At 29.4% G+C, this 24,685-nt stretch overlaps 3 protein-coding genes across 3 annotated transcripts in view; 2 read left to right on the plus strand and 1 right to left on the minus strand.

Annotated features, from left to right (window-relative positions):
- Positions 1–24,685, plus strand: part of LOC107444822 (L-xylulose reductase) — a 100,703-nt gene that overhangs the window by 35,951 nt on the left and 40,067 nt on the right. The gene's annotated exons all lie outside the window — the stretch shown is intronic.
- Positions 233–23,832, minus strand: LOC107456468 (L-xylulose reductase). The gene is made up of 7 exons (XM_087157205.1): positions 23,672–23,832; positions 21,329–21,426; positions 19,204–19,358; positions 17,946–17,988; positions 6,796–6,960; positions 3,949–4,069; positions 233–809 (listed from the first exon to the last, which is right to left on the minus strand). Exons 1-7 carry the CDS (start codon positions 23,808–23,810, stop codon positions 703–705), a joined length of 828 nt encoding a protein of 275 aa, XP_087013331.1. The 5' UTR covers positions 23,811–23,832; the 3' UTR covers positions 233–702.
- LOC147815178 (uncharacterized) lies at positions 8,547–11,133 on the plus strand. Its single transcript, XM_087157204.1, has 2 exons — positions 8,547–8,652; positions 9,008–11,133. Exons 1-2 carry the CDS (start codon positions 8,608–8,610, stop codon positions 9,848–9,850), a joined length of 888 nt encoding a protein of 295 aa, XP_087013330.1. The 5' UTR covers positions 8,547–8,607; the 3' UTR covers positions 9,851–11,133.

Raw genomic sequence — 24,685 nt, forward strand, 5'->3', positions numbered from 1 at the left:
AAGAAAAACTACGATATTCCATAAATTTTATAGTAATACTTACCGTTAAATCACTGAACTACTCTAATTTGATAAATAAATATCATTGCAATAATAATATTTTACGGTAGAAATGGATTTTACGGTGAAATGTATTTTACAAATAATGCTTCCAAAGTGCAGGTACTTTATATTGCAATTTGATACGAAAATTTTAACGTTGCTCTCGCGTTACTGTACAGAAATAACCAACTGTCTTTCAAAAAAGTTTATTTACACATTTTTCAGTATTTCCATGTCATTGTACAGTAAGAAAAATAACAATCCTGTTTCTTGACTTACTTTATTAGTCATTCAATCAGTCATAGTCGAATTGTATAATTTTTTGTAATTCTATTCGAAAAATTTATTTAAAATTAAAAGAAAAGAAAAACAATTTTTAATACTGTTTCATATTTATTGCTCGAAATAAAATTTTCATACGCTTAATATAAGCAAATGATCTCATTAAGTTAGTTAATCAACTAATTGTAGCAGTTACACACGTAACAGATAAGCATTTCCTATATGATCAATCTGTTTTTATAACTTTGAATTTAGAACATGGCAAACGAAATAGCAATTTAAATAACATATAACGTGACATATTTACTTATAGATAATGTATTACAACTAAGATGCGAATCTGTGCGTTTTATTTATTTTGAGGTGAGATGTGCCGCTTTAAAATGTGACAGAAAAGCCACCATCAATTGGTATCGACAAACCAGATATCATCGCTGCTTTGTCACTTAGCAAGAATAGTACTGGATAACTAACATCTTCAACTTCTGTAAAAGAATAAAATGTTAATTGACTCATCAAAATATATGAGTGCAAGTGAAACATATAAAAGTTAGAAGAATAATTTGCATGTTTACAAATTCAGATTTTTGTTTTTATAACTACTTCCTGCCCAATACTTTAAGCGTTTCATCATTGTATATATATATATACAATAAAAAATAATCAATCAAAAATAATCAGTAGAATGGAGTGAAATATAATTTAAAACTGTTTTTTGGTTTAGATGATTGTTTTTTGGTCTGGATTGGTTTTATTAATAATTATTAATAATATATTAATTTATAAATAATATATGTATTATTAAATTTGAAAATTTGATAATGCATTTTTAAATTACTTGATACACATTACTTTAAACATTTGATATTAAAGCATCAGCAGATCTTTTGAATGAAGTATATCTAAAATGTACTCTTTAGTTTACATGGCTAATTTTTTAATTGGGATAGTTTATTAACATTATACAGCAAATATATTATTAAATTTTCAAGTTTATTAAGTTTCTTTTATATCTATTTAATATACATTACTTTAAACATTTTATTATTTTAATGAAGCAATATTTTGCAACTAAATTTATCCACGTTTTTGAGGGAAGTATATTTAACAAACTAACAGTATATTTAATGAAGTTCACAACGCAAAAATTTGTATTGTAGTTTTGATATGTGTACACGGCGAAATCAAAAACTCATTTATTTAAATATTTTTGATTGGACCTTTGAATGCTTACGTAATAACTATAATCTAAATGTCTCGAAATACAAGTTTTAAATATAATTCATTTGTGCTCGCTATAGTAATCACTGATATTTTTTTATCAGGGATTGCTCTGAATCATTTAAGGTTGACATCAGATTTTTGACTCATAAAATCTGGAAGAAATGTGTTTCTAAGTACAGTCCGTCAGTGTAGAAGTAGTATAAGTGTAGTGTAGTCGAGTGCAGAACCCTTAATGCTATTTGTAGTTTTATTTTGTTTCTCAACATATTTCAGGCTTCGATTACACTGTTTAAAAAATTATAGGGCTGTTTCATAAAACTCGCTCATCTACAACTATTTATTATTTTTTATAGCTTAACTTAATGAAAATCGAAAACTTTTAACCGTAAGATTTCATAAGTTTAACGTCAAATTATCTTGTGATTTATCTATTTTCTTGCCATTCATCTTTATATTATCTATACTTTTGAAAATATGAGAAAATTGATTCATAAGTTTAAAAAATTAAAAAAATTACAAAATTAAAGTAAAATAAAAATATTATGACTGATTTCCTAATTTTAAGAAACTGTTCAACGCATTTTCTTCAAATTTTGAACATAAATTCATCTTAAGTAAAAATGATTAAACCTCATAATTAAGAAAATAACTTTTCAAGCTCTACAGTTCCTAAAAAATATTCAAAATTTTTTTTTAATATTAATCCCATTGTAAGTAATTGCAAATAAAATTACAGAAAAAAGTAACGTCACTGAAAGCGCCATTACTTTTTACTGTATAATCCATTTTTACCGTGAAGTTTAAGAGAAAAAAAATGTGATATATAATTGGGTTAGTATTATTCCCTGTAAAAACCATGAATAACTATAATTAAATAAATAATATTGTTAATATTTATAGTAAAAATGGATTCTAAACATGCAGTATTCGAGGTGCCTGTACTTTCTACCGTAATTTTATCCTGAATTTTTTATTATGCAGAGCCTTAGATTCAAGAGCCTGCAATTTTCGTTCTTTTTTCTTACTAAAATATTTGTAAAAAAATATTTCTCCAATTACGCTACGATAAACGCTACAGCTACGATAAACTATTATGGTGTTAAAGAATCGAAGTTCATCAACAGTAAGACATGCTTATTCACTAAAAAATACATTTTGTGTTTCAAATTATCGTTTTCTCCTTTCCGCAAAATAAAAGACAAACAAATAAATATATTAAAAAATCAGAATGAATAACGTTCAATCTAATGACCGAATTTGCACATACTGAAATGAAGCAACGCGATGGCTCAGGTAATAGAGCGTTCGCCTTCCAATGAGGTGAACCAGGTTCGAATCCCGGCGATGGCTGGTCGATACGAATTACGCACCCGATTTGCACCAACCACACTGATGACGTGAAATATCCTCAGTGGTAGATGGATCATTGATTAGAGTCCCCTTGCCGTCAAGCTAACCGCGGTAGGTTCTCGTGATCTTCCTCTTCATGTAACGCAAACGTGGTTTAGTTCCTTCCAAAAGTCCCCCACGAAGGCAAATTCTTCACAATACTTGATCCAGGAGTTCCCTTGTCTTCTGGATTGGGTTCAAAATTACAAGGCTACGTAGTTGAACTTTAGTAGTCATAAACCCAAAAATTGGGTCGGCTGTTCAACAGCGGTTATAAAATAAAATACGATACTAAAACTGAAGGTTTGAGAGCCTGACCTCAAATATGATAATTAACTAGTGCAGTCTATATTTTAAGTTACGAAATCAAGCACAAGAGCGTACTTTTTTTGAATTAATATATCGATTAAAATCGAATCAGTCGCTTATAATTATATAAGTTACAGTAGTATGTAAAATTTTATAATATTGCGAAATGTTATAATGCGTTATAATATATTATGACCCATTATGCACGGAGAAAAATTCTGGTCAAATTACTGCATGTATAGTACTGATATTTCTGGTAAAAATGTTCATCAGCCAAAATTTACGGTATTTAAACCATTCAGTTTTTTTATATTCTTTGTTGATATAGTAGCGGTTTACCAGAAAGTTTTGTCTTCAAAATTACAGTTCTTATTACCATACATTTAGCAAAAAATAAGAAAAAAAAACTGAAAAATACATTTAACCGAATAAGTTTTTTCGTGCCATGCTTTCAGAGATCGTGATAAAATTACCAAATTTTATCGCATATTATTAAACCAGATTTTATTGTTAATCTTGCGAAAGTAAAGTGCGACAAAAACTCAAAGTGCGACAGTAAAAATTACCGAGCTTTTTGGTGTTCCCGGTGAACTAGAAACTCGATATATTTTACCATATTGTGGTAGTTTTCCTCATGCGTTTTTTCCTCAGCTCATTATCAGAAAATTTCTTTTTTTCGTATTATATATTAATTATTCTTACCATCAAATCTTCGAAGAGGAGTTCTTTCTTTCATTGCAGTGATAAGTGCATCTCCTGAATTTAAAAGTTCCTCCGCCATTTTTGTACGCACAAAGGTTGGGTTGACGGAATTCACTCTAACCTGAAAAATTAACAGTACAATTTTTAAAGACATCGAAAACTGTACATGAAATCGCAATGTGGATAGTTTATTCAATTTATTTTTTTACATTGTTTAATTTAATATTTTTATGAAGGTGTGTACATCACAACTTTGTGTATATATAAAGACGGTGTTTAATAATAAAGAAATTATTTATACTAAAGAAAATATTTGTTGGATTCTAGCAAATTAATTTAAGAACAAAATATGAGTTAATTCATGATAAAACTTATATATACGTTTTAAGTACAAGTCTCTCAGTAATTAATTTGACTAGATTAATTTTGTTCGCATTAATAAATTAATTTTATTAAAAATCAATTTATTAAAAAATTATTAATTATTTAAAAATTCAGGTTTCATTTCAATAAGAAGAGAAATGCATTCAATGAAATTATATTACATATCACACTCAATAAAAATTTCTTTATGTATATTTGCATTGAATAAGAATGCATACAATAAGGAGAACTTTTATTAAGAACGAAATTCTGTTAGAAATTTCATTAAATATAAATGTAGGAGTATATTCAATAAGATCTATGTTAAGTTTTGAAATTTCGAACTACTTACAAGCTTATTCCGTATATCAACATGTAGCTTTAAGAAGTCTCAAAATACCTTATTTTATGAAGAAATGAAGACTAATATTGAAAATTACGAAACGCTTTCTATTACAAATATGTTTTATAGTTCTAATTCGTCAATAAAATTGGGGAACAATTTTTTTTAAATGTTTTCTGTTACATGAGATTTTTTAACAAATCGTGAATACTTTCGTATCGGATATTTCATATTCGTAATCAGATTCTTTTTCCAAGCTATAGTTTCTCTTTAAATTACATTTTTATACTTCTTTTGTATAAATGTACAAGTGTAAAACGTTGTATATAACAGGGAGACACGCAACAACTTCTTGGGGAGTTATGACACAAAATTAGGTTTAAAACTACATAAGAACCGAAGCCCGGAAATGTCATCCGCTACTGGAAGCGCAACATTTATGTGACTCCCTGCTGTGTATGACGCTTTTAAACTAAAATAAACTAACAAAAATGGACTATAATCGTGCCAATAACATTATAACATTAACATTATAACATTAGCATTGTAACATTAACATTATAACATTAACATTATAACATTAGCATTATAACATTAACATTATAATATTGACATTATAATATAACATTATAACATTAACATTGTAACATTAACATCATAATATTAACATTACAACATTAACATTATAACATTGACATCATTACATTAACATTATAACATTAACATTGTAACATTAACATTATAATATTAACATTATAACATTAACATTGTAACATTAACATTAGAACATTAACATTATAACATTAACATTATAGCATTAACATTGTAACATTAACATTATAACATTAACTGTTAAACATTGTTTAACAATCTTAAAAAATGTCTTTGAGTGAAAGACATAAGTGGCAAAAATGTAAGACTAGAAGTATTGCTTTGCAACAAGAAAGAAATTGCATAGACTGATCCTAAAGGAGCAGATTATCTCGAGGAGCAGCTTTGGAGAACTGACGTCACGAGGTTAGGCTGAATTTTCCCCCGCAGCGACACCTGTCAGCTGAGTTCCCGAAGTGCCACAGAATTCAACAAAAAGTAATGGCAGCGTGGGAGTGAGGGATTCTTTTCTTTCCCCCTGTTTTAGAACATTCATTCGAAGTTGATTTTGGGCCCCCTGATGTACGTTCGGTGCATCAGGGAGGCGTGCAGTCCTGTTGTAAAAGTTTTAAGATGCCGACAATTTCTTTTGTGAGAAGATAATCCTTTTTCATCTTTATTTGTGTAAAATTGAATCTACAAGTGATGGCCTGTGTGGCGATATTTTTGTTGATAATATTATAATTTACATTTTTTTTAATAATTTAGTGAGAATAAACATGGTGAGTTTTAACATTTCAGTATTTGTTTTATCTGTCTCATGTACTTTTTAACTCAAAGCAATCCATTCCTTTTCAGCGTCTATTTATTTTTCTTTCAGGTTAATTTAGTCTAGGCTTATTTCGACAACGCAATCTATTTACCATTATACTTTTTGGCCATTTTTCTTAATAAGATGTTACTTATCCGTTTATAGGATATTGTAATTCTAGTATTTTATAATTGATCATTCTAAATTAATTCTTTAATCTTCTGTATTACTTCTTAGACATTTTCCCCTAAGCTTTTAAGTAACAGCCCTTAATATTAACATTATAACATTAGCATTGTAACATTAACATTATGATATTAACATTATAACATTGACATTATAACATTAACATTATAACATTAACATTGTAACATTAACATTATAATATTAATATTATAACATTAACATTATAACATTAACATTATAACATTAATATTATAACATTAACATTATAACATTAGCATTGTAACATTAACATTATAACATTTAAACAAAAATAGATAAAAAACGTTAGTCTTTAAAAATAAAAAGGAATTGGAGCAAAACTATTTTTAGATTTAAAATTCCCATGCTCGAATTAGGCAAGTTGAATAAATTCTACAAAAAATTTGTCACAAATAAAATATTTAATTTATGAACATATAAAGCACATAAAATATGAAATATCTCTATAAAATATCGAATTGTTTAAAATATTATGTATATATATTTTGAATGCGTGGTGATAAATATTACTCACTCCGTAAGGTCCAAATTCCACAGCCATGTTTCTCGTTAAGGAATCAGTGGCAGCTTTAGTGGCTCCATAAACCCCGTAATTAGGAAAACCCCTTAAGCTGGATATACTAGATATATTCACAATCGATCCACCTTCACCTTTCTCTTTCATCCCTTTAAAGACCTCCTGAAATACAGTTTATTGTAATTCCTTCAATATTACGAAAGGTTATTCTGCTTCAAGCTTATCTCTTAATTCGAAGTTTTTAAATTTAAATCTCCGCATGGATTTACATCACTGAGCAAGTTGAAGTTGTGAAACAAAAATTGGAGCAGTAAGTGGGGCATAATGACACAAGAAAATTGTGATACTAAAAAGGTTCACACTTTTTTACAAGCATTTCTTATAGGGTGCCCCAAAGTTAAAAGACGATTAAAAAAAAAACAACTAAAAAAATGGAAAGAGATAGGTTTGTTCGATTGACTACTTAAGAAACGAGGATTCCTCTCACTAAGTTTCAAAATTAACTTAATAGTTCGTCAATAGCTGTCGGTAGAATGCTTTAAAAATCACACTATTTGCTATAGTGGGCTGCATTTTGATAAAAAAAAGTTAACAGTCACTCATACAAAAACACATTGAGACTGGTCTAACCAGGGACTAATATAGGGGAGTAGTATACAGCGAGGTATAAGCTACGGAAGTGACGTCATAGTCGACCGGTGCTTATTTCTGCCCAACCGGAAGTGGCTTATTTCTGCCCGCCCATAAACCGGAAGTGACTTATTTCTGCCCGCCTACAAACCGGAAGTTGCTTATTTCTGCCCGCTTGCTTATTTCTGCCCGCCTGAAAATCGAAACTTTCGTCTGCAGCGTCATGGGGAGCTTATTTCTTTTTTTTCTTAAGCCTAATATATTTTTAGTTTCGGTTTCTGTTTTTAATTTAGTTTCGTTCTTTTAAATATTATTTAATTTATTAGTTTTTGAGGGTGGCAACACTTATTATTAGTTTTTAAGGATGGCAACACTTAGAAACTTTGTTATTTGTGGGAGAAATTGTGTATTATGAAGTTATGACGTCATCTTTTATTACATAACACATAAATGATATCATGCTTTTGATCTAGTGGTGCCATCTATGTGGAGATTTTATAAATAAAATAACTTTATATCTATTTTAATATTTAAATCTGTTTTAATATTATTTATTAAATATAATTAAGGCTGAGGATCGAACTCGCGCCATTAAAAAGCCTTCGCGGGTCAGTAGTTGGATATCATAACCACTGACCCCCGAATGCTTGGTTAGATATGTGTTAATAAGTTTAACTTTTGTATTTTGAACACGTGTATAAATAAAAACTGTTTGATATCGATATCTTAATACAGTTTAATCGATATAGTTTCACTTAACCTTTGATAGTTATTAAATAATTATTTCTGCCCCTCTTAATGTTATTATAACTTTCTCTGGATGGCAACGGTACTGACCATACGCCTGTTTTGTGTGACGTGTTTTGTGTGATAACACAACTACTGATTACAGAGCGAGTCATTCTGATAAGGTATAACAAGTTGGATCTTGGTCTATGACGTGTGTGTTGAATTCAGTTCCTTTCACTTGCGCTGGTAAGTAGTTAAGCATGTGACAGTTTCATATTTTTCTGATTGGCTGTTAGAGTTATATTTCCTTTGTTGGCAACGATTAATACTGTGTTGATTATAATTTCCCTATCGTATATAACAAGTTCCTTTGCTCTGGCGTATGTAGTTACTTCGTGAAAATTGCTAATATTTATTTCTTAAGTGGAGTTTTACAGTCTTTAGATAGTTATGGAAGCCAACTCTTCATTAAAAAGAAAACACGATGAAATTCAAGTAAGTACTTCTATATTTTTTTACCCTTATTTTATCTTCATGTGTAATAATATTTTTATTTAATGTTAATAGATTTTCCAGGCTAAACATAATTTTTAACTTCTTTTACTAAATGTTTTTAACACTCCTATTCGAAACTTATCCTTATATTTTACTTTTAAACTTTACATTAAATATTAATATACAATTTGCTTAGAAATTATATTTTACTCTTAAACTTTGCATTATATATTAATATACAATTTACTTAGAAATAGTAGATCGAAATAATGTAGTTAATGTCTAAACAGTAATTAGGTTTTGCTTGTTTGTTGTTCTTGGTGACTCAAAAAAGTGTTTCTTTTTATTTTATTAGGATGAACCAAAGAGGAAAGGTTTGTTCCAGGAGGGAAACTTTCCAGAGTATTGCTATCCAATTGGTGAGGACTTATTCGTTTTGGCCAGCACGTATAACAAGAAATCAGCCATTCATATACGAAGGTTTAACAGATATGGAGACTCATACTATCCTTCAGGATATGGTATAACTCTACAGCCTGAACAGTATAATACTTGCTTCTGTCATGGTCCACCGACATGTATCTTCGGCATTGCAGACATCAACATGGCTTTGGAAGAGATCCCTCCAGCTAATCCCCGTGAAAAATTTTATGTGCTGATGAATGACGAGGGGAAGTATCTGCTAGTGGACGAATATACCTGCAGAAGTGGCCGCGTATACAAGCACGAGACGGAAATCAGTTTCAAACAGTGGAGAGAACTACAGAAGTGTCGAGATAGTGTGACATTCGGCTATATTAATTTAAAATACAGGTCCGTGGACTTTTTGAACATTTTTCAAGAATCCACCCATCAACAGTGTCCAGTGGTGCCAAAGAATTCAGACATCAACGAAGCGGGTCCTGTTATGAAAGATTGCCTGAAAATTGTGTTGTATAAACATATTGGACTGAAGAAAGGTCTGAAGCCAGTAGACAGATCTGCTGACTTTCTAGACCAGGTTGTGTGCAGTGTTCACGATTTCAATGAATCTTGTTTGGACTTACATGTGGAGAATATTGCTCTGGATTTTAATAATGAACTAAGTGAACGAAGGTTGTTTAGACAACCCCTTAAAGACTTTTTGTGTGAAGGTTTTTTAAAAGAAATCAAATTAGATACTTTATTAACTGCTGCTAAAAATGATTTTTGCAAATAAAATAACTTAAGTTTTAAAATATTTTGTTGTTATTTTTATATTTTGTAAAAATTACTGTGAACTTTTGTTTTCAGAGGAAACGAGATTTCTTTTTTTCAGCAGGCATGAATTTTCTTTTTCAAAATAATACTTTTTTCAGGTTCTTAAAATAGAAGAAGAAAAAATTATTGCTGCAATACAATAAGGAAAACTATTTTATACTTAAATAGGTATTATTATTTAATTTTATTGAAATTATTGTATACCGTTATTTTTTAAGAATGTTTATGAGAGTTAATTTTAACTGTTAGAAATAAAACTGTTATTAGAGAAAAAATATTTTTGAAATAGGTTATGGATCATTTACTTTCATCAGTTTATACAAAACCTGAACATCCAGGAAGTTTTGGAGGTGTAAATGCTATTTATAATTCTGTGAAAGGTAAAGTGAAGAAAAGTGACGTTAAGAAATGGTTAGAGACTAAAGATTCTTATACTTTGCATAAACCTGTGAGGCATAAATTTAAACGTAATAGAGTGATTGTTGGAGGTATAGATGAACAATTTCAAATTGATTTAGTTGACATGCAATCTTTAGCGAAATTTAATAATGGCTTCAAATATTTGTTAACTTGTATAGATTGTTTCTCAAAGTATGCGTGGGCTATTCCTATTAAAGACAAATCAGCCAAAAATGTATTGCCAGCTTTAAAAACTATTTTTAGAGAAAGAAAACCTGAGAAACTGCAATCAGATAAAGGAACAGAATTTACTAATAAACTTATACAGCAGTATCTTAAAAATTTAGGAGTTCATTTCTTTACAACGAATAATGAAACTAAATCAAGTATTGTTGAGAGGTTTAACCGTACTTTAAAAATGAAGATGTGGAAATACTTTACAGAATATAATACGAAAAAATATATTGACGTCATTTCTAAATTAATCCATAGTTATAATCATACCAAACACAGAAGTATAAAAATGGAACCAGCCTCAGTGAATATCGATAATCAAAAAGAAGTCTGGAATAATTTATATAGTGATAAGGTGAATATTGATAACCCTGTTTTTCAAGTAGGTGACACTGTTCGCATCAGTAAATCAAAACTTACATTTGAGAAAGGATATGAAAATAATTGGACTCGAGAATTATTTGTCATAGATAAAATAGTTCATCGAAATCCTGTAGTGTATAAATTGAAAGATTTAATGAATGAATCAATCGAAGGTACCTTTTATGCAGAAGAATTACAAAAAGTAGTCAACTCGGGCTATTATCCCGTAGAAAAAGTTATCAAAAAGAGAAAGAAAGGAGGAAGCACGGAATATTTTGTTAAATTTCTAGGTTATCCTGAAAAGTTTAATGCCTGGGTGAGTGATATTCAAAAAGTATAAATAGTGAAACTTAACCTATGAAGACTCATTCTCAAAAATGTCTTTCTATGTGACGCTACCCTCTGATAGCTCCATGCAGTTTTTTCCTAACAACAAAATTTCCCATTTTAAGACGCAGTTACCGATACCAGTGGATTTAAGAGGTGAATGGGAAGTAGGCCTATCTGAAATCATCTATCCGCATTCTTGGCTGAACGTAAATGAAAATAACAATTATTTTCATTACAAGATAAATAATGGTAATATCATATCGACTGCTAAGCAAACAATTGATGTGGGCTGTTATGAATCAATGTTCGATATTGTATCAGCTATACAACTTGCTTTACCTAAAAATCCTAGTCGATTTACAATAAATTACAATAAAGCTACGAAACGAGTTAAAATTAACGCCGTTCAAGGTTGCAGCCTTCATTTAGAGAAGTTAGGCGAATTGTTAGGATTTCAACGAGATGCAGTCATTACGGGTAACCAGAAAAGCGAATTTGTGGCTGACGCATGGTCTAATTTTTCCGTTTTTTACGTCTACTCAGATTTAATTTCACCACAAATTGTCGGAGATACGCAAGCTCCTTTACTGAGGATCGTTCGAATAAAAGGATATGATGGTGAAACAATTAGCCAGTATTATGATAGACCTCAATACTTACCTTTAACGAGACACTCCTTTCAAACTATCCATGTGGAGCTCAGATTGAATTCAGGTGATTTCGTACCTTTTGAAAGTGGTAAAGTGATTATAGTTTTACATTTCCGCATGAGACAAATACTATAAATAGTACGATGCGTTTTTTGAATCATTCATTTGAAGAGAAGACGTCAAGATGAGTGTACCGTACGTTTGTTGTGCTGAAAAATTCGAAGATCATTATGCGAGTCAAATTGGCTCGGGTTTGTCCTATTATAAAGGTGTTAATTTCCAAAAGGGCTATGGACTTGGTGGTATATTTCGTCGATTATTTAGAGCAGCACTACCCTTTTTAGTAAGAGGTGGTAAAACTATTGGAAAAGAAGTTTTAAAAACAGGAACTCGAGTAGCATCTGATGTATTATCTGGAGAAAACTTTGAGGAAGCCGTCAAAACAAGAACTAAAGAAAGTGGAAAAAATCTAGCACGAAAAGCTATTGATAAAGTGCAGTCTATGGTCGGGAAAGGAAACTATAAAAGGAAGCGTAAGAAGCAAAAACGATTCATTTCATCTAAAGCACGCAAAGTGAGTGGACGTGATATTTTTGATCCATAAAATGGCATTTTTGTTGAAAGATTCTCCTGAGTGCGTAAAATCGGAATTGGAACTTTTTACTTTACCTGGAACTCAAACAGTTATTCAAGATGGTCAATGGATACAATTTCATCCTCTTTCTAACGTTTTTGATAATGCTCCCGTAGAGTTTCATGTCTCTGGAAGTGTAGAAGATTACATAGACCTCAGTCAAACACAATTGTATGTGAAAGCGAAAATAGTAAGAACGAACAATACAGCTATCACTAAAGATGATGTTATAGGACCTGTGAATTTATTTCTACATTCATTATTTTCTCAAGTAGATGTGTCTTTAAACGATCGTACAGTTTCCAATTCAAGTAATACCTATCCCTATAGGGCCTATATTGAAACTCTCCTAAACCATGGGTATGATAGCAAAACATCTCAATTAACTGCTGAGTTATTTTATAAAGATTCTGAGGATGGTTTAAATAAAAGAACTGCTTTTTTCAAAGAAAGCGCAACAGTGGACATGATTGGCTGCATTCATTCAGATTTATTTCATCAAGAACGTCTTTTACTCAATTTAGTGGATTTGAAAATAAAATTAATAAGAAGCAAACCAGAATTTTGTCTACAAGGATCTGAAGGATTTAAAGTAGTATTGGATCATGTCTCTTTATTCATTCGAAAAGTTCGTGTGAACCCTGGAGTGCTTCTTGGACATGCTAAAGCACTCGAGAAAACAAGTGCAAAATACCCCATTAATCGAGTCCTATGCAAAGTGTATTCAATTCCTAAAGGGAGCATGTCTTTTATTCAAGATAATATATTTTCGGGTCAAATGCCTAAAAAGGTTATTATTGGTTGTGTAGATAATGAAGCTTTTCATGGAACATTGACAAAATCTCCTTTTGATTTTAAACATTTTGATTTAAATTTTATTGGAGTGTATGTAGATGGACAACCTGTCCCCCATAATCCATTGGAACTCAACTTTTCACAAAATCAATACATTCGTGCCTATCAAACTTTATTTGATGGAACGGAACGAATGGGTCAAGATAGAGGAATATTTATTTCCAGAGAAGACTACAGGAACGGAAATACATTATTTGGATTTAATCTCTCCCCAGATCTATGTTCAGGAGAACATTTAAATCTGATTAAGCATAGCAATTTGAGATTAGAACTGAAATTTGCCAAATCACTGGAAAAAACAGTATGCGTTATCGTTTTTGCCGAATTTGAAAATTTGATTGAAATTAACAAGTCAAGAAATATTTTATTCGACTTCGGAAATTGAAGAATGGATGGATTGCAACTATTCTACATTTTATCGCAAGATAAGATAACAACACCTTACTTTCAAGGCGTATATTCAAGAGATACGCTTCCGAGTCTCCGAGAAAACACATGTGCTATCACAAATTCAGATGACTCATCACAACCTGGAACTCACTGGCTAGCGTTATTTGTGAATGATCAAAGACAGTTAGAGTTTTATGACTCATATGGGAAACCTCCCGGATTTTACAACGTGAATACCGCTTCCTACACGGACGTACTATGGAATTCCAAAGTGTTTCAATCACCTACATCCAATGTATGTGGACAATATTGTATTTACTTTTTACTCAAACGCTGTCAAGGCTATTCTATGTATCATATTTCAAATCAATTATATGTAAATGATTTTCAGATGTATCAATTTGTAAAGAAAAAATATGGTGTAAGATTTGTGTTTAGAAAATAAAAAAGGAATGAAACTAAATCTAGTGTCTCTCATGTCATTATTATAAAATTTTACATTTAAATATTGTTATGTAGGCAATAGTGTAACATTTTTAATTCTTTTTAACAAAATTTTCAGAAAATATTTTTATTATTGAGGAAAACTTTCTATCTTTTATGAAAATATTTGTTTTTTGCAAAAAATTTTCTCTTTTAAGATAACATATTTTTGTTTTTGTAAAAATATTTCAAACGTTTTAACAAAATTTTTCTATCTTTTAGGAAAACATTATGTTTTTACACAAAAATTTTTTATTTTAAGAAAATATTTTTACTTTTTGTTAAAAATTTGCTAGTTTCGTAAAAATATTTCAAACTTTTTAACAAAACTTTCTAATTTTTCAGAAAATATTTTTATTTTTATAAAAAAATTTCTATCTTTTAAGAAAATATTTATTTTTTGCAAAAAGGAAATTTCCAGTTTTTCAGAAAATTCTATCCCTCTTTCTAAAACTTTTTGTATTAATTAATAAAGGGTGAAATTTTTCCTTGATAATATAAACTTTTTCACCTGTGAAAAAAAATGATCAATAAAGACAAAATACATTTTAATAAAATAAATAAAATTTTATTCAAAGTTTCACCCAAGCACTTCTGCGGGCATACATCATAGGTTTCTTAACAATTTTATTTTTACTATACAATTTTTTATTTACATCTAAATGTGATGGTAATTGAATATCATTTAATGTTTTTAAAAATACATTTCTCCCCACTGGAGCTGATTTTCTATTTCGCAAAAAGTCATTGATAAGATTTACTATATTACTTCCAGGAACAGTTTTATCTTCATGAATAATTTCACCTTTAGCGTTCCAAAGGAGAGATTCATTATTTTTTAAGAATTGATACATATCTTTAGCTTTTTCTTGAAATCGAACTGGAACAGCAGTTAGAATTTTTCCCTCCAAGTCTTCAGTTTCTTTTTTGATATTTGAAGAGATATCTTCTGTAGACTCTACTGGAGAATCGTCTATGTTCGTAATTTCCTCCTGAACGGTTTGAGGTTCTGGTTTTTTCGGTCTCGAAATTGAAAAGTGCGTATACTTCTGCAATATTTGTAAATACAGGGTTGCTTTCTCGTCATCTGCTAAGTCCTTTTTCCGTAGAATATTCTTCATTTGTTGATCCAATTGTGATAAGTGTTCCGCAACTTGCACTCTATCCTCCGGAACCAACACAAATTTCTTACTGTACTCCATGAATTAAAGAACTAATGACAGAAATAGCTGCAGGTAATAAAAATGATAAAAATCCTTCTCCTTTCTGTACAAGAATTCTTTTCTTCTTATACAATGGCAATTTCTTCTTAGAAAGTTTTCTTAAACTTTCTTTATGAGGAGCTAATTTATTTTTCTGAGATTTCGTGAGTGGTATATTACCACACAATACATTCAATACACACTCACACAAAGTTTTTATTTCACTTTTTGAACACTTTTTTAAAAGAGACTTGCAATGTTTAGTTTTAGAGATCAATTTCATGAGCTCTAATGTTCGCTCATTACATACAGACATCTTACTTTCAAATGATTTGAATTTCGAGTGCTTGTCCTATTTATAGGTGTTGATAAAAGTTGAAAACCTTCAAAAACAATGGTTAAAGTTGTCATCTAATTTCCTTGAAATTCACAGTTGAAATGAAGTTATCGAGGTTGGTACACATAATAAGTATCTCCAGGAAACATACCAGTACGCATGCGTAAAGATTCTTCCGTATCACACTTTAAATCAATGAGTAAATAACCATAAGATTTTGATGTGGCATCAGCATAACATTCTTGAAAAAAATTAACTTTTCGAGGGTACAATTGACGTCCTAAATGTGTAATTTGCGATTGATCTCTACGATTCTTAAATAATACAAGATAATGAGCATTTAAGGATATTTCTCTCATTTCCTTTCCTTTATGAAAAATGTTTTGAACCACAAAAATAATGCTAAGAGATTTATGGTGGGAAAATTTTGTAAATAATTTCGTCAATTGAGGATCATTTCCCAATTCACTCATGAGATCATCAATCACAATTAATGCATCTGAATATTGATTCAAATCGGATGGAAGTCCTTCTTGAAAAACAACATTAGGCATCTCATCATATAATTTTTGATAAACACCATAACACCATACTACATGTTTTGGGAAAGGCTGTATCATTTGGTTTTCAATCACTTTTTTTATAAAATAACTTTTACCACTACCTGTTGGACCTGCGAGGACAGCTGTAAAGGGATGTTTGAACTTCAAAAGATCCATGATGAATGAAAAACTTTACTCTCGTAACCTCTATTTATCGTTATCTCTTATCACCACATGAAGAGTTCAATCCTCAGCAAATAATTATATTTAAATTAAATAATAAAATAGATTTAAAGTTATTTTATTTCTGACATACCCTCATAGATGGCGCCACTAGAGTGAAAGCATGATATCATTTATTTATTATGTAATAATTAACGCGTGTATGGTCAGTACCGTTGCCATCCAGAGAAAGTTATAATAACATTAAGAGGGGCAGAAATAATTATTTAATAACTATCAAAGGTTAAGTGAAACTATATCGATTAAACTGTATTAAGATATCGATATCAAACAGTTTTTATTTATACACGTGTTCAAAATACAAAAGTTAAACTTATTAACACATATCTAACCAAGCATTCGGGGGTCAGTGGTTATGATATCCAACTACTGACCCGCGAAGGCTTTTTAATGGCGCGAGTTCGATCCTCAGCCTTAATTATATTTAATAAATAATATTAAAACAGATTTAAATATTAAAATAGATATAAAGTTATTTTATTTATAAAATCTCCACATAGATGGCACCACTAGATCAAAAGCATGATATCATTTATGTGTTATGTAATAAAAGATGACGTCATAACTTCATAATACACAATTTCTCCCACAAATAACAAAGTTTCTAAGTGTTGCCATCCTTAAAAACTAATAATAAGTGTTGCCACCCTCAAAAACTAATAAATTAAATAATATTTAAAAGAACGAAACTAAATTAAAAACAGAAACCGAAACTAAAAATATATTAGGCTTAAGAAAAAAAAGAAATAAGCTCCCCATGACGCTGCAGACGAAAGTTTCGATTTTCAGGCGGGCAGAAATAAGCAAGCGGGCAGAAATAAGCAACTTCCGGTTTGTAGGCGGGCAGAAATAAGTCACTTCCGGTTTATGGGCGGGCAGAAATAAGCCACTTCCGGTTTATGGGCGGGCAGAAATAAGCCACTTCCGGTTGGGCAGAAATAAGCATCGGTCGACTATGACGTCACTTCCGTAGCTTATACCTCGCTGTATACTACTTAGGGGATTATATCTATGGGTCTAACATACGAAGTAACTTTGTTTTTAACGCCATCTTTTGACAAATTTTGTATTTAATTTGGATATATTTCTGAAGAAAAAAAACATCTAAGTTTCTTAAGTAGATCTCAACAAATAGTAAATTTCGGATTTCTTTCATTCTTCATTTTTTATTTTTTTAAATCAATGCTCATATTTGAAGTATTAAATAAAATTAGAATTTTAATCATAAACGTTAAAATCGGCCATAACTGTATGCTTTGATTTATTTATATTTTTCTAAACTTTTATTTGAAAATTTATTTAAAATTTCAATTCCTTTTGCTTGTTATTTCAAAATAAAATCGGTTGTTTAGCAAAATATTACAGTTTCAATATCAAATGGAAACTACTTACTTGGCTGATATTTACAATAGACTTGAAATTTACCTCGAACAGGCTGAAAATACAGAGAAAAAAATTATTTATCTATGAAAACAATATAATTGGTATGAATGAAAAACACATGATTAATAGAAAAAAAATTTAAATTGTGTTATGATAATTTGGATTTTCTAATTCGTGAAATTGAAGAATTTTTGTTGCATGCAAAAGTACAGTTCATCAACAATTCGTATAAGTATATTGCAAGTTCATTTTATATTTAAAATCATTCACTTCAAATAAAATGATACAAAGTCTTAAGCCTTATTTGGCAAGGTATATTTCTTTATTTATGTTTAATTATTTAAACTTTGAGTAAATTATAATAATAATAATAGGCAATTAATAAGTTGTAAGTAAGTTGAGTTTCGGGAATACTATTTTTGGAAAATAAATGAAAAACAACTAAATATTTTCGTTTATAAAAACCATAATTTAGATTTGCATAGATTGAAATATTGTATTAGGCTTAAGTAACTAAATTCCTATCACTTGAAATTTAAGAGTGAACCTATCTAGCAATTATGTGCAACAATAACAATTAAGAATTGCAGTTAAGACAGTAAGCAGTTTGTCTTAACGTATATCATATCCAATGATCTTTATATGAAATCCATGTATCCAATTATTCCTTCAGCAATTTTAATTTAAAAAAATATCTATCTATCTATCTATCTATCTATCTATCTATCTATATATATATATATATATATATATATATATATATATATATATATATATATATATATATATATATATATATATATATATATATATATATATATATATATATATATATATATATATATATATATATATATATGCAGTATATGTTGACTTTCAAGGTGATAGGCAAGTCTTCTAGTTAGGAGTTTGTCGAGAACTTTCCCCCAGTGAAAATAGTACAAAATTGCAACAAATATACCTTACGTATTTAATATGTTTTCGAACTATCTTGGGCCTATTCCATATTAGGACACATTCTCTAACTTCGGCAGAATTCTTAACATTTTTAGTTTTCGAGATATGAGTTTAGAAATTTTGCCGATCCGTAATGGCTTACACTGCTCATGTGTGTCACATTGGACATAATTATGGTAACCATAATAATAATTGATATATTCTAATTTTATTGTCCTAATCTTCGTAATTTTCAAAAGAGAACTTCATATTAGGAACATTACACCTTCATTATTAATAAAAATAGAATATAAATTTGAAATTTTTAAACCTGTTGATAAACTCTTCATCAACGTCTCCAAGAGGTTGACCTTTACCGACAGCGGCATTGTTTACCAGCAAGTCAACAGGTCCTAGTTCGCTTATCACTCCTTTGGTTTGTTCCCAATCACCAACATCGAGACATACTGGTCGAATATTGGGACACTGAATTAACAGAAGAAGAAGAAGAATTCGAAAGAAGAGAAGAAGAATTTGAAAGTTTCAGACATTTTAAGTAAAACAACATCTTTAGTTTTATGAGCAAACAATCAAAAACATTTTAGACTGAAATGCCTATGAAATATTAGGTATAGTCAATAAATAACTAGCCAAAAGCTTTTTCATATAATTTACTTAATGAACCTCTTATGTATTGTCTACTATTGTTTTGGCGTGTGTAACACTATTCACACTATGTAATCCTGTAATATCGTATTGAATTATTGGCTGCTGTTTTGACAGATGCGCACGTTTGAAACGTTTGAGCACGTGGGCATGCAGTGCATTTCATAGAAGATGTAGAAACACTTGTAAGGGAGAATATGGATAATATTGTCGGGGGAATTTTTGCTGAAATTGCTTCGGTTTTATGTGATCTAACGTTACCCTGCTCTACGGAAAAGTTTTCCCGGATATTCTGTTTGATTGCCTTTCTGGGCTCTGTTAATTTTTTAAATGATCATTGACCTTGCGCACTTGCTACAGGCAATCAAAAATGAGTGACTCTTTGCACGTCACTTTCAGAAACCGAATACGTGACAAATATTGCCTCCCAGCTTATGAAACGGAAGTTAATTCTTTTTGTCACAACAGCAACGATATTTCGTAAAAACCTTTTACCAATTAAGCTGGTTATGATTTAATAGCATCATCCTATTTCTTATGAAGTGCACTTAGTAGTCTAAGAGTGAATTTGTATGTGCTGCTTTTAATATTTTTTTGATTGATTACGAATTCTGTTAAAAAATTGCACACTTATTATTTCTTTCTCCCATCTGCTCAGAGCATGTTTAACTTAGAAATTTTGCGTTTTCAAAATAATTTTGATTTATGTGACTTAAATAAAGGCTCAAATGCGAACTTAAATTTTGTAGATTTAGGGGGACCTGCTGATATTCTCAAAATTTTTAGCAATCGAAATATATATTTATAAAAAAGCATAAAATTTATACTTATACTTTATTTATATTTATACTTAGAGTGTAAAATATCTATAATTAGACTAACTTCGTATTAAGAAAAAAATCCGATTTTTCAAGAAACAAGTGCAAATATTAAGTAATATTATAACTTTAATTTTAATTTGCATTCAAGAGTTTCATTTAATAAAACATTAAATGCATTTTTGTATGGTTCATTCATTGAATTTAGTTACGGTTTATTTATTGTTATTAACATATTAAAAACAACGAATCCCAAAATTAAAATTGTTAAAATTGTTAACAAAAAGGAAGGAAAGAAAAAAATAGTGATGCAGCTCAAGAGGATATATTCTTTTCAGTTTAATAACTGCAGTGAAAAATAAAATGAAATTATTTTAGAATTACATATTTCAATTGCTTATTTAAAACAAAAAAATTAAGCTTTTTTTTATGCTAGAAACAAAAACTATCAACACTATATGTGTATTCTTTAAAATACAATTAAGCATATCAAATTTAGATCATTATAAATATTTCCGAAATATACGAAAATATTTCATGTATATAAATATATATTAAATAGACAGAATTATATTTATTGTTTGATTGTCTGTTTGTTTGCTGTTAGTAATTGATTTAAAATTTGAAATTTTCAGACAAAAGTTATTATAATGTGATTTTTTTCTCATGTGAGGATGTAAACACTATTTTTTAAATAAATACTGTAAACTTTACTGATTTTTTTACAACATTTGTTTTCACTGTTAAAATAAAATCTAAACTTGTGCAAGCAATTTGAAGAAAAAAAATTAAAAAATTAAAGATTTAAATATTAAAAATTCTGAATGGGCATGATGCAAATATGTTTGACTCAGTTTGTCAATTTGTCTTACTTAGTTGCCTATAATTTGTGATTGGAATAAATTATTTTATTACAGTAGCTTAGTAGCAACAGTTAACGTATCAAAACTTATTCGAGTGTAATGCACTTACAATTTCTGCTAGTTCATCCAAATCTGATTGCGTTCTACTTACAGCTATCACTTCAGCACCACATTCCGCTAATTTAATTGTTATATCTCTCCCGATTCCTAAATATGAAAAGATAAGCATACTTCCATGACAGACTCCATGGATTTTAAATTTAAAAAAATATAGTTAAGAGAATAATAATGTCAAAAATACAGATGAAAAATTATTAAAAATTGATTCAAACATAACTTTTTACTTAAGATGAAAATTTAATGTATCGAAAATGTTACGAATGCTATCCTTTTTATCAAGGCACTGTCAATCCAAATATTTCCTGTCAGGACATGAAAGCTTATTTTGCAACTGTTTATTCTGTTAAATTTATCAAATTACCTTCCTATAATATTCCTTTTGTTTTAATTATTTTTTTTTATATATCTACTTAAATAGTGACAATTATTGATGAAAATAAGCCTTCATAACTTTTAAGCAATTTGAAAATTTCAGATGAAACTTAACGGTTGAATATGGTATGCCGCAATTTTTTTCATCGTGCTCATACTTACTGTTATGCATATTTCAACTTAGCAATTGTGTTAATCTCACTCATTTTGCCTTATTTTTCTGAAGCTTCATAAAAACAAAGCTTTTCTGAAGCTTCATGAAAACAAAGCTTTTCTGAAACTTCATGAAAACAAAGGCTACGCTAATAATCCATCTCTGAAAACAAAAGTAGAATTTAAGACATCGCCAAAAAGATCGATGTCCTTCCACTTCAGGCAGACGAGAATTCCGATCTTTCAGTAGTTCAACGTTGTGACAGCTTTTGTATCCCCCCATAGAACAGTTAAGTAGTCCAAACATTTTTTTTACTTTCCTCCACTCCGCAGTTTATGTTCAGTACAGCGAACAAAAAAAAGTGATCCGCGTTTGTTCATCTGTCTTTTGATGCCATTCTCTCATGTCATACACATCGTAACCATTGATGTCTAGTATACAACACATGCTGTGAGCAAAAACCCAAATTTATTTTTAAAAATTTAAATAAAATTGTGAAAGTTTATAATTTTATTTCATTATTTAATTCAATAATTATCATCCTTTATTAAAAATAACCTATCTAATGCATCAAATGAGATAGGTGTATTATTTTAAATTGCTGAAAGGATACGGGTGAGAGTAATATTTTACGAAGAAAAAAAAATTTAATAATGAGATATAAATAATTCAATATAGCTGATTCCTTGGCTAAAAATGCCAGAGATCTAAATCAAAACTCAATCCCAACCACGTTGGCAGATGCAAATGCTTATGCAAAATCAAAACTATTCACCCCTTTAAAAATCAAAGCCCAAGATCAAATAACTAATCTTGACATCGATAGGAAGACAGCCACTACTCTCATCAGACTAAGAACAAAACATCATAAAAACATGAAAATCTCTACAGATAAGACTAGAAAATATCAAAACTGTGGCAACTGTCTTAATGTGGAACTGACACCATATCATGTTTTTAACTGCCCTGCAGTCGCTGCAGGCCTTCACCTCTTAAACTACCCCACAGAAGAGGATTTGTATTCTTTTAATGCCATAGAAATAACAAAAACTATTCAAGCACACCATGAAATATGATTCTATAGAGGATACGACACCAACCAACCAAATAATTCAATTTTTGACTTTTATGTCAAAAACAGTCTAATCACAGTATAAGTTATGTACTTAAACTTTAATCGTTTCGCGTTTGTAATTTTAATGTTAAGGTTCAATACACTTAATGATTTATTTTATGAAAAAAGTTTCGATGCATCTACAAAAATTACCTTATTTTCATCCATACTGTAGAAATTTCCGAATCAAATTACGAGAAAAGAAGCACTTATCGGCACTCATGGGGCCGATGCTTTTTACCGTAAAATTCTTTCTTACCCTAACGTGTTACAGAACGAAAAATCTGATATACTATAATTTTTACAGTAATAAACAATTATCATAAAATCACGGAATAACTAAATAAATTTCAATGTAAAAATTACGTTATACTATTTTATCGTTAAAATGGATTCACAGTAAAATGTAATTAATGGATGATGCACCCAAAGTTAAGCAACTACTATTTATAATTATTTTTTAAACATGAAACACCAACAAACACCACAAGTTTTCAAAAGTCATAGATAAAAATATTTTTAAAATAAGTTAAAAATCTGCTCTATGTAACACTTATCTAAAATTTCTTAGATTTCATAACTTTAAATCTCTTTAAATTACTTTAAGTACATAATTTAAAATATTTCAATCTTCTAACTTTACTTTAAATTTCATAGCATTTTGATAACAGAAAAAAAATCTGTAATTTTACCTTTTCCAGCACCTGTTACTATAGCAACTTTACCATCAAACCGGATTTCCATGCTTTCGCTCGATAATGTAACTGGTATAAAAGCGTGCCTCTCTTTGAGATTTCGTATTAAGGTTGTTGTCAAGGCTACTTTTTTCATTGGAAAAAAGCCAAAACACACGTAGACATCAGGGCTAAAGAGAATAGAAAGGCTAGTTCACCCAGCTCTTAGAGCTGAAGCTACGATTTCCCTCCTTATGACGTCACTGTGTCCACAGATCTCGGAGATCGCAAGCATAGAACTTTGCATCTTTCGCATTGTAAAAATAAGTTCGACTTTTTCCGGTTATTAGCTTTCAAACTTTACGTAATTAACACATTATTTCTGTTCATAGACATAGTTAAAAAAACTTTCTTGGCCATTATATTAAAAAAAAATACCATTTTAAACTTATAAAAATGTTTTACTAGTTGGCGAAAATGACACTATAAATACTTTATTTTAAAAAGTTCAGTTTTAACTTTAATTATTAAGAAAAATGAAAGCATATATCGACATATCTACATATTCTTTTATAACAATAAGTTGAGTTAAATTTAGAATCCCTGATTTTAAAATATGCCGTTAATAGCAATTTGTTCATACTTAATCATTTGGAAACAACAACCTTAAACGCTAATTTCTGAAACAAAATAATAATTTAGGTTCATAATGACATTAGAAATTTTACAATTGTTTATAGATATTTAAATTTAAGATGATATAATTTATAGATATTTAAATTTAAGAGAATGTAATTTTTGAAAAAAAATCATAAATGTTTGGAATAACTACATTAAAAAATATGTAATGAAATTAGGAGAATTCCAACTATATACTATATATTTTATTTATACTTTTTATTTACATTTTAATTTTCTTTGACTTTATCCATTTTTTAATTTTTTTCACCTGCCTTTCTTTTTGAAGTAACGAGGCGATTTCTATTTAGATAATGAATTTTTATAAAAGTTCTTAACGACAGAATAAACGTA

This window comes from Parasteatoda tepidariorum, chromosome 2 (genome assembly GCF_982258835.1).
Source record: "Parasteatoda tepidariorum strain Cologne lab strain chromosome 2, Ptep-v5.0, whole genome shotgun sequence".
Taxonomy (NCBI): Eukaryota; Metazoa; Arthropoda; class Arachnida; order Araneae; family Theridiidae; genus Parasteatoda; species Parasteatoda tepidariorum.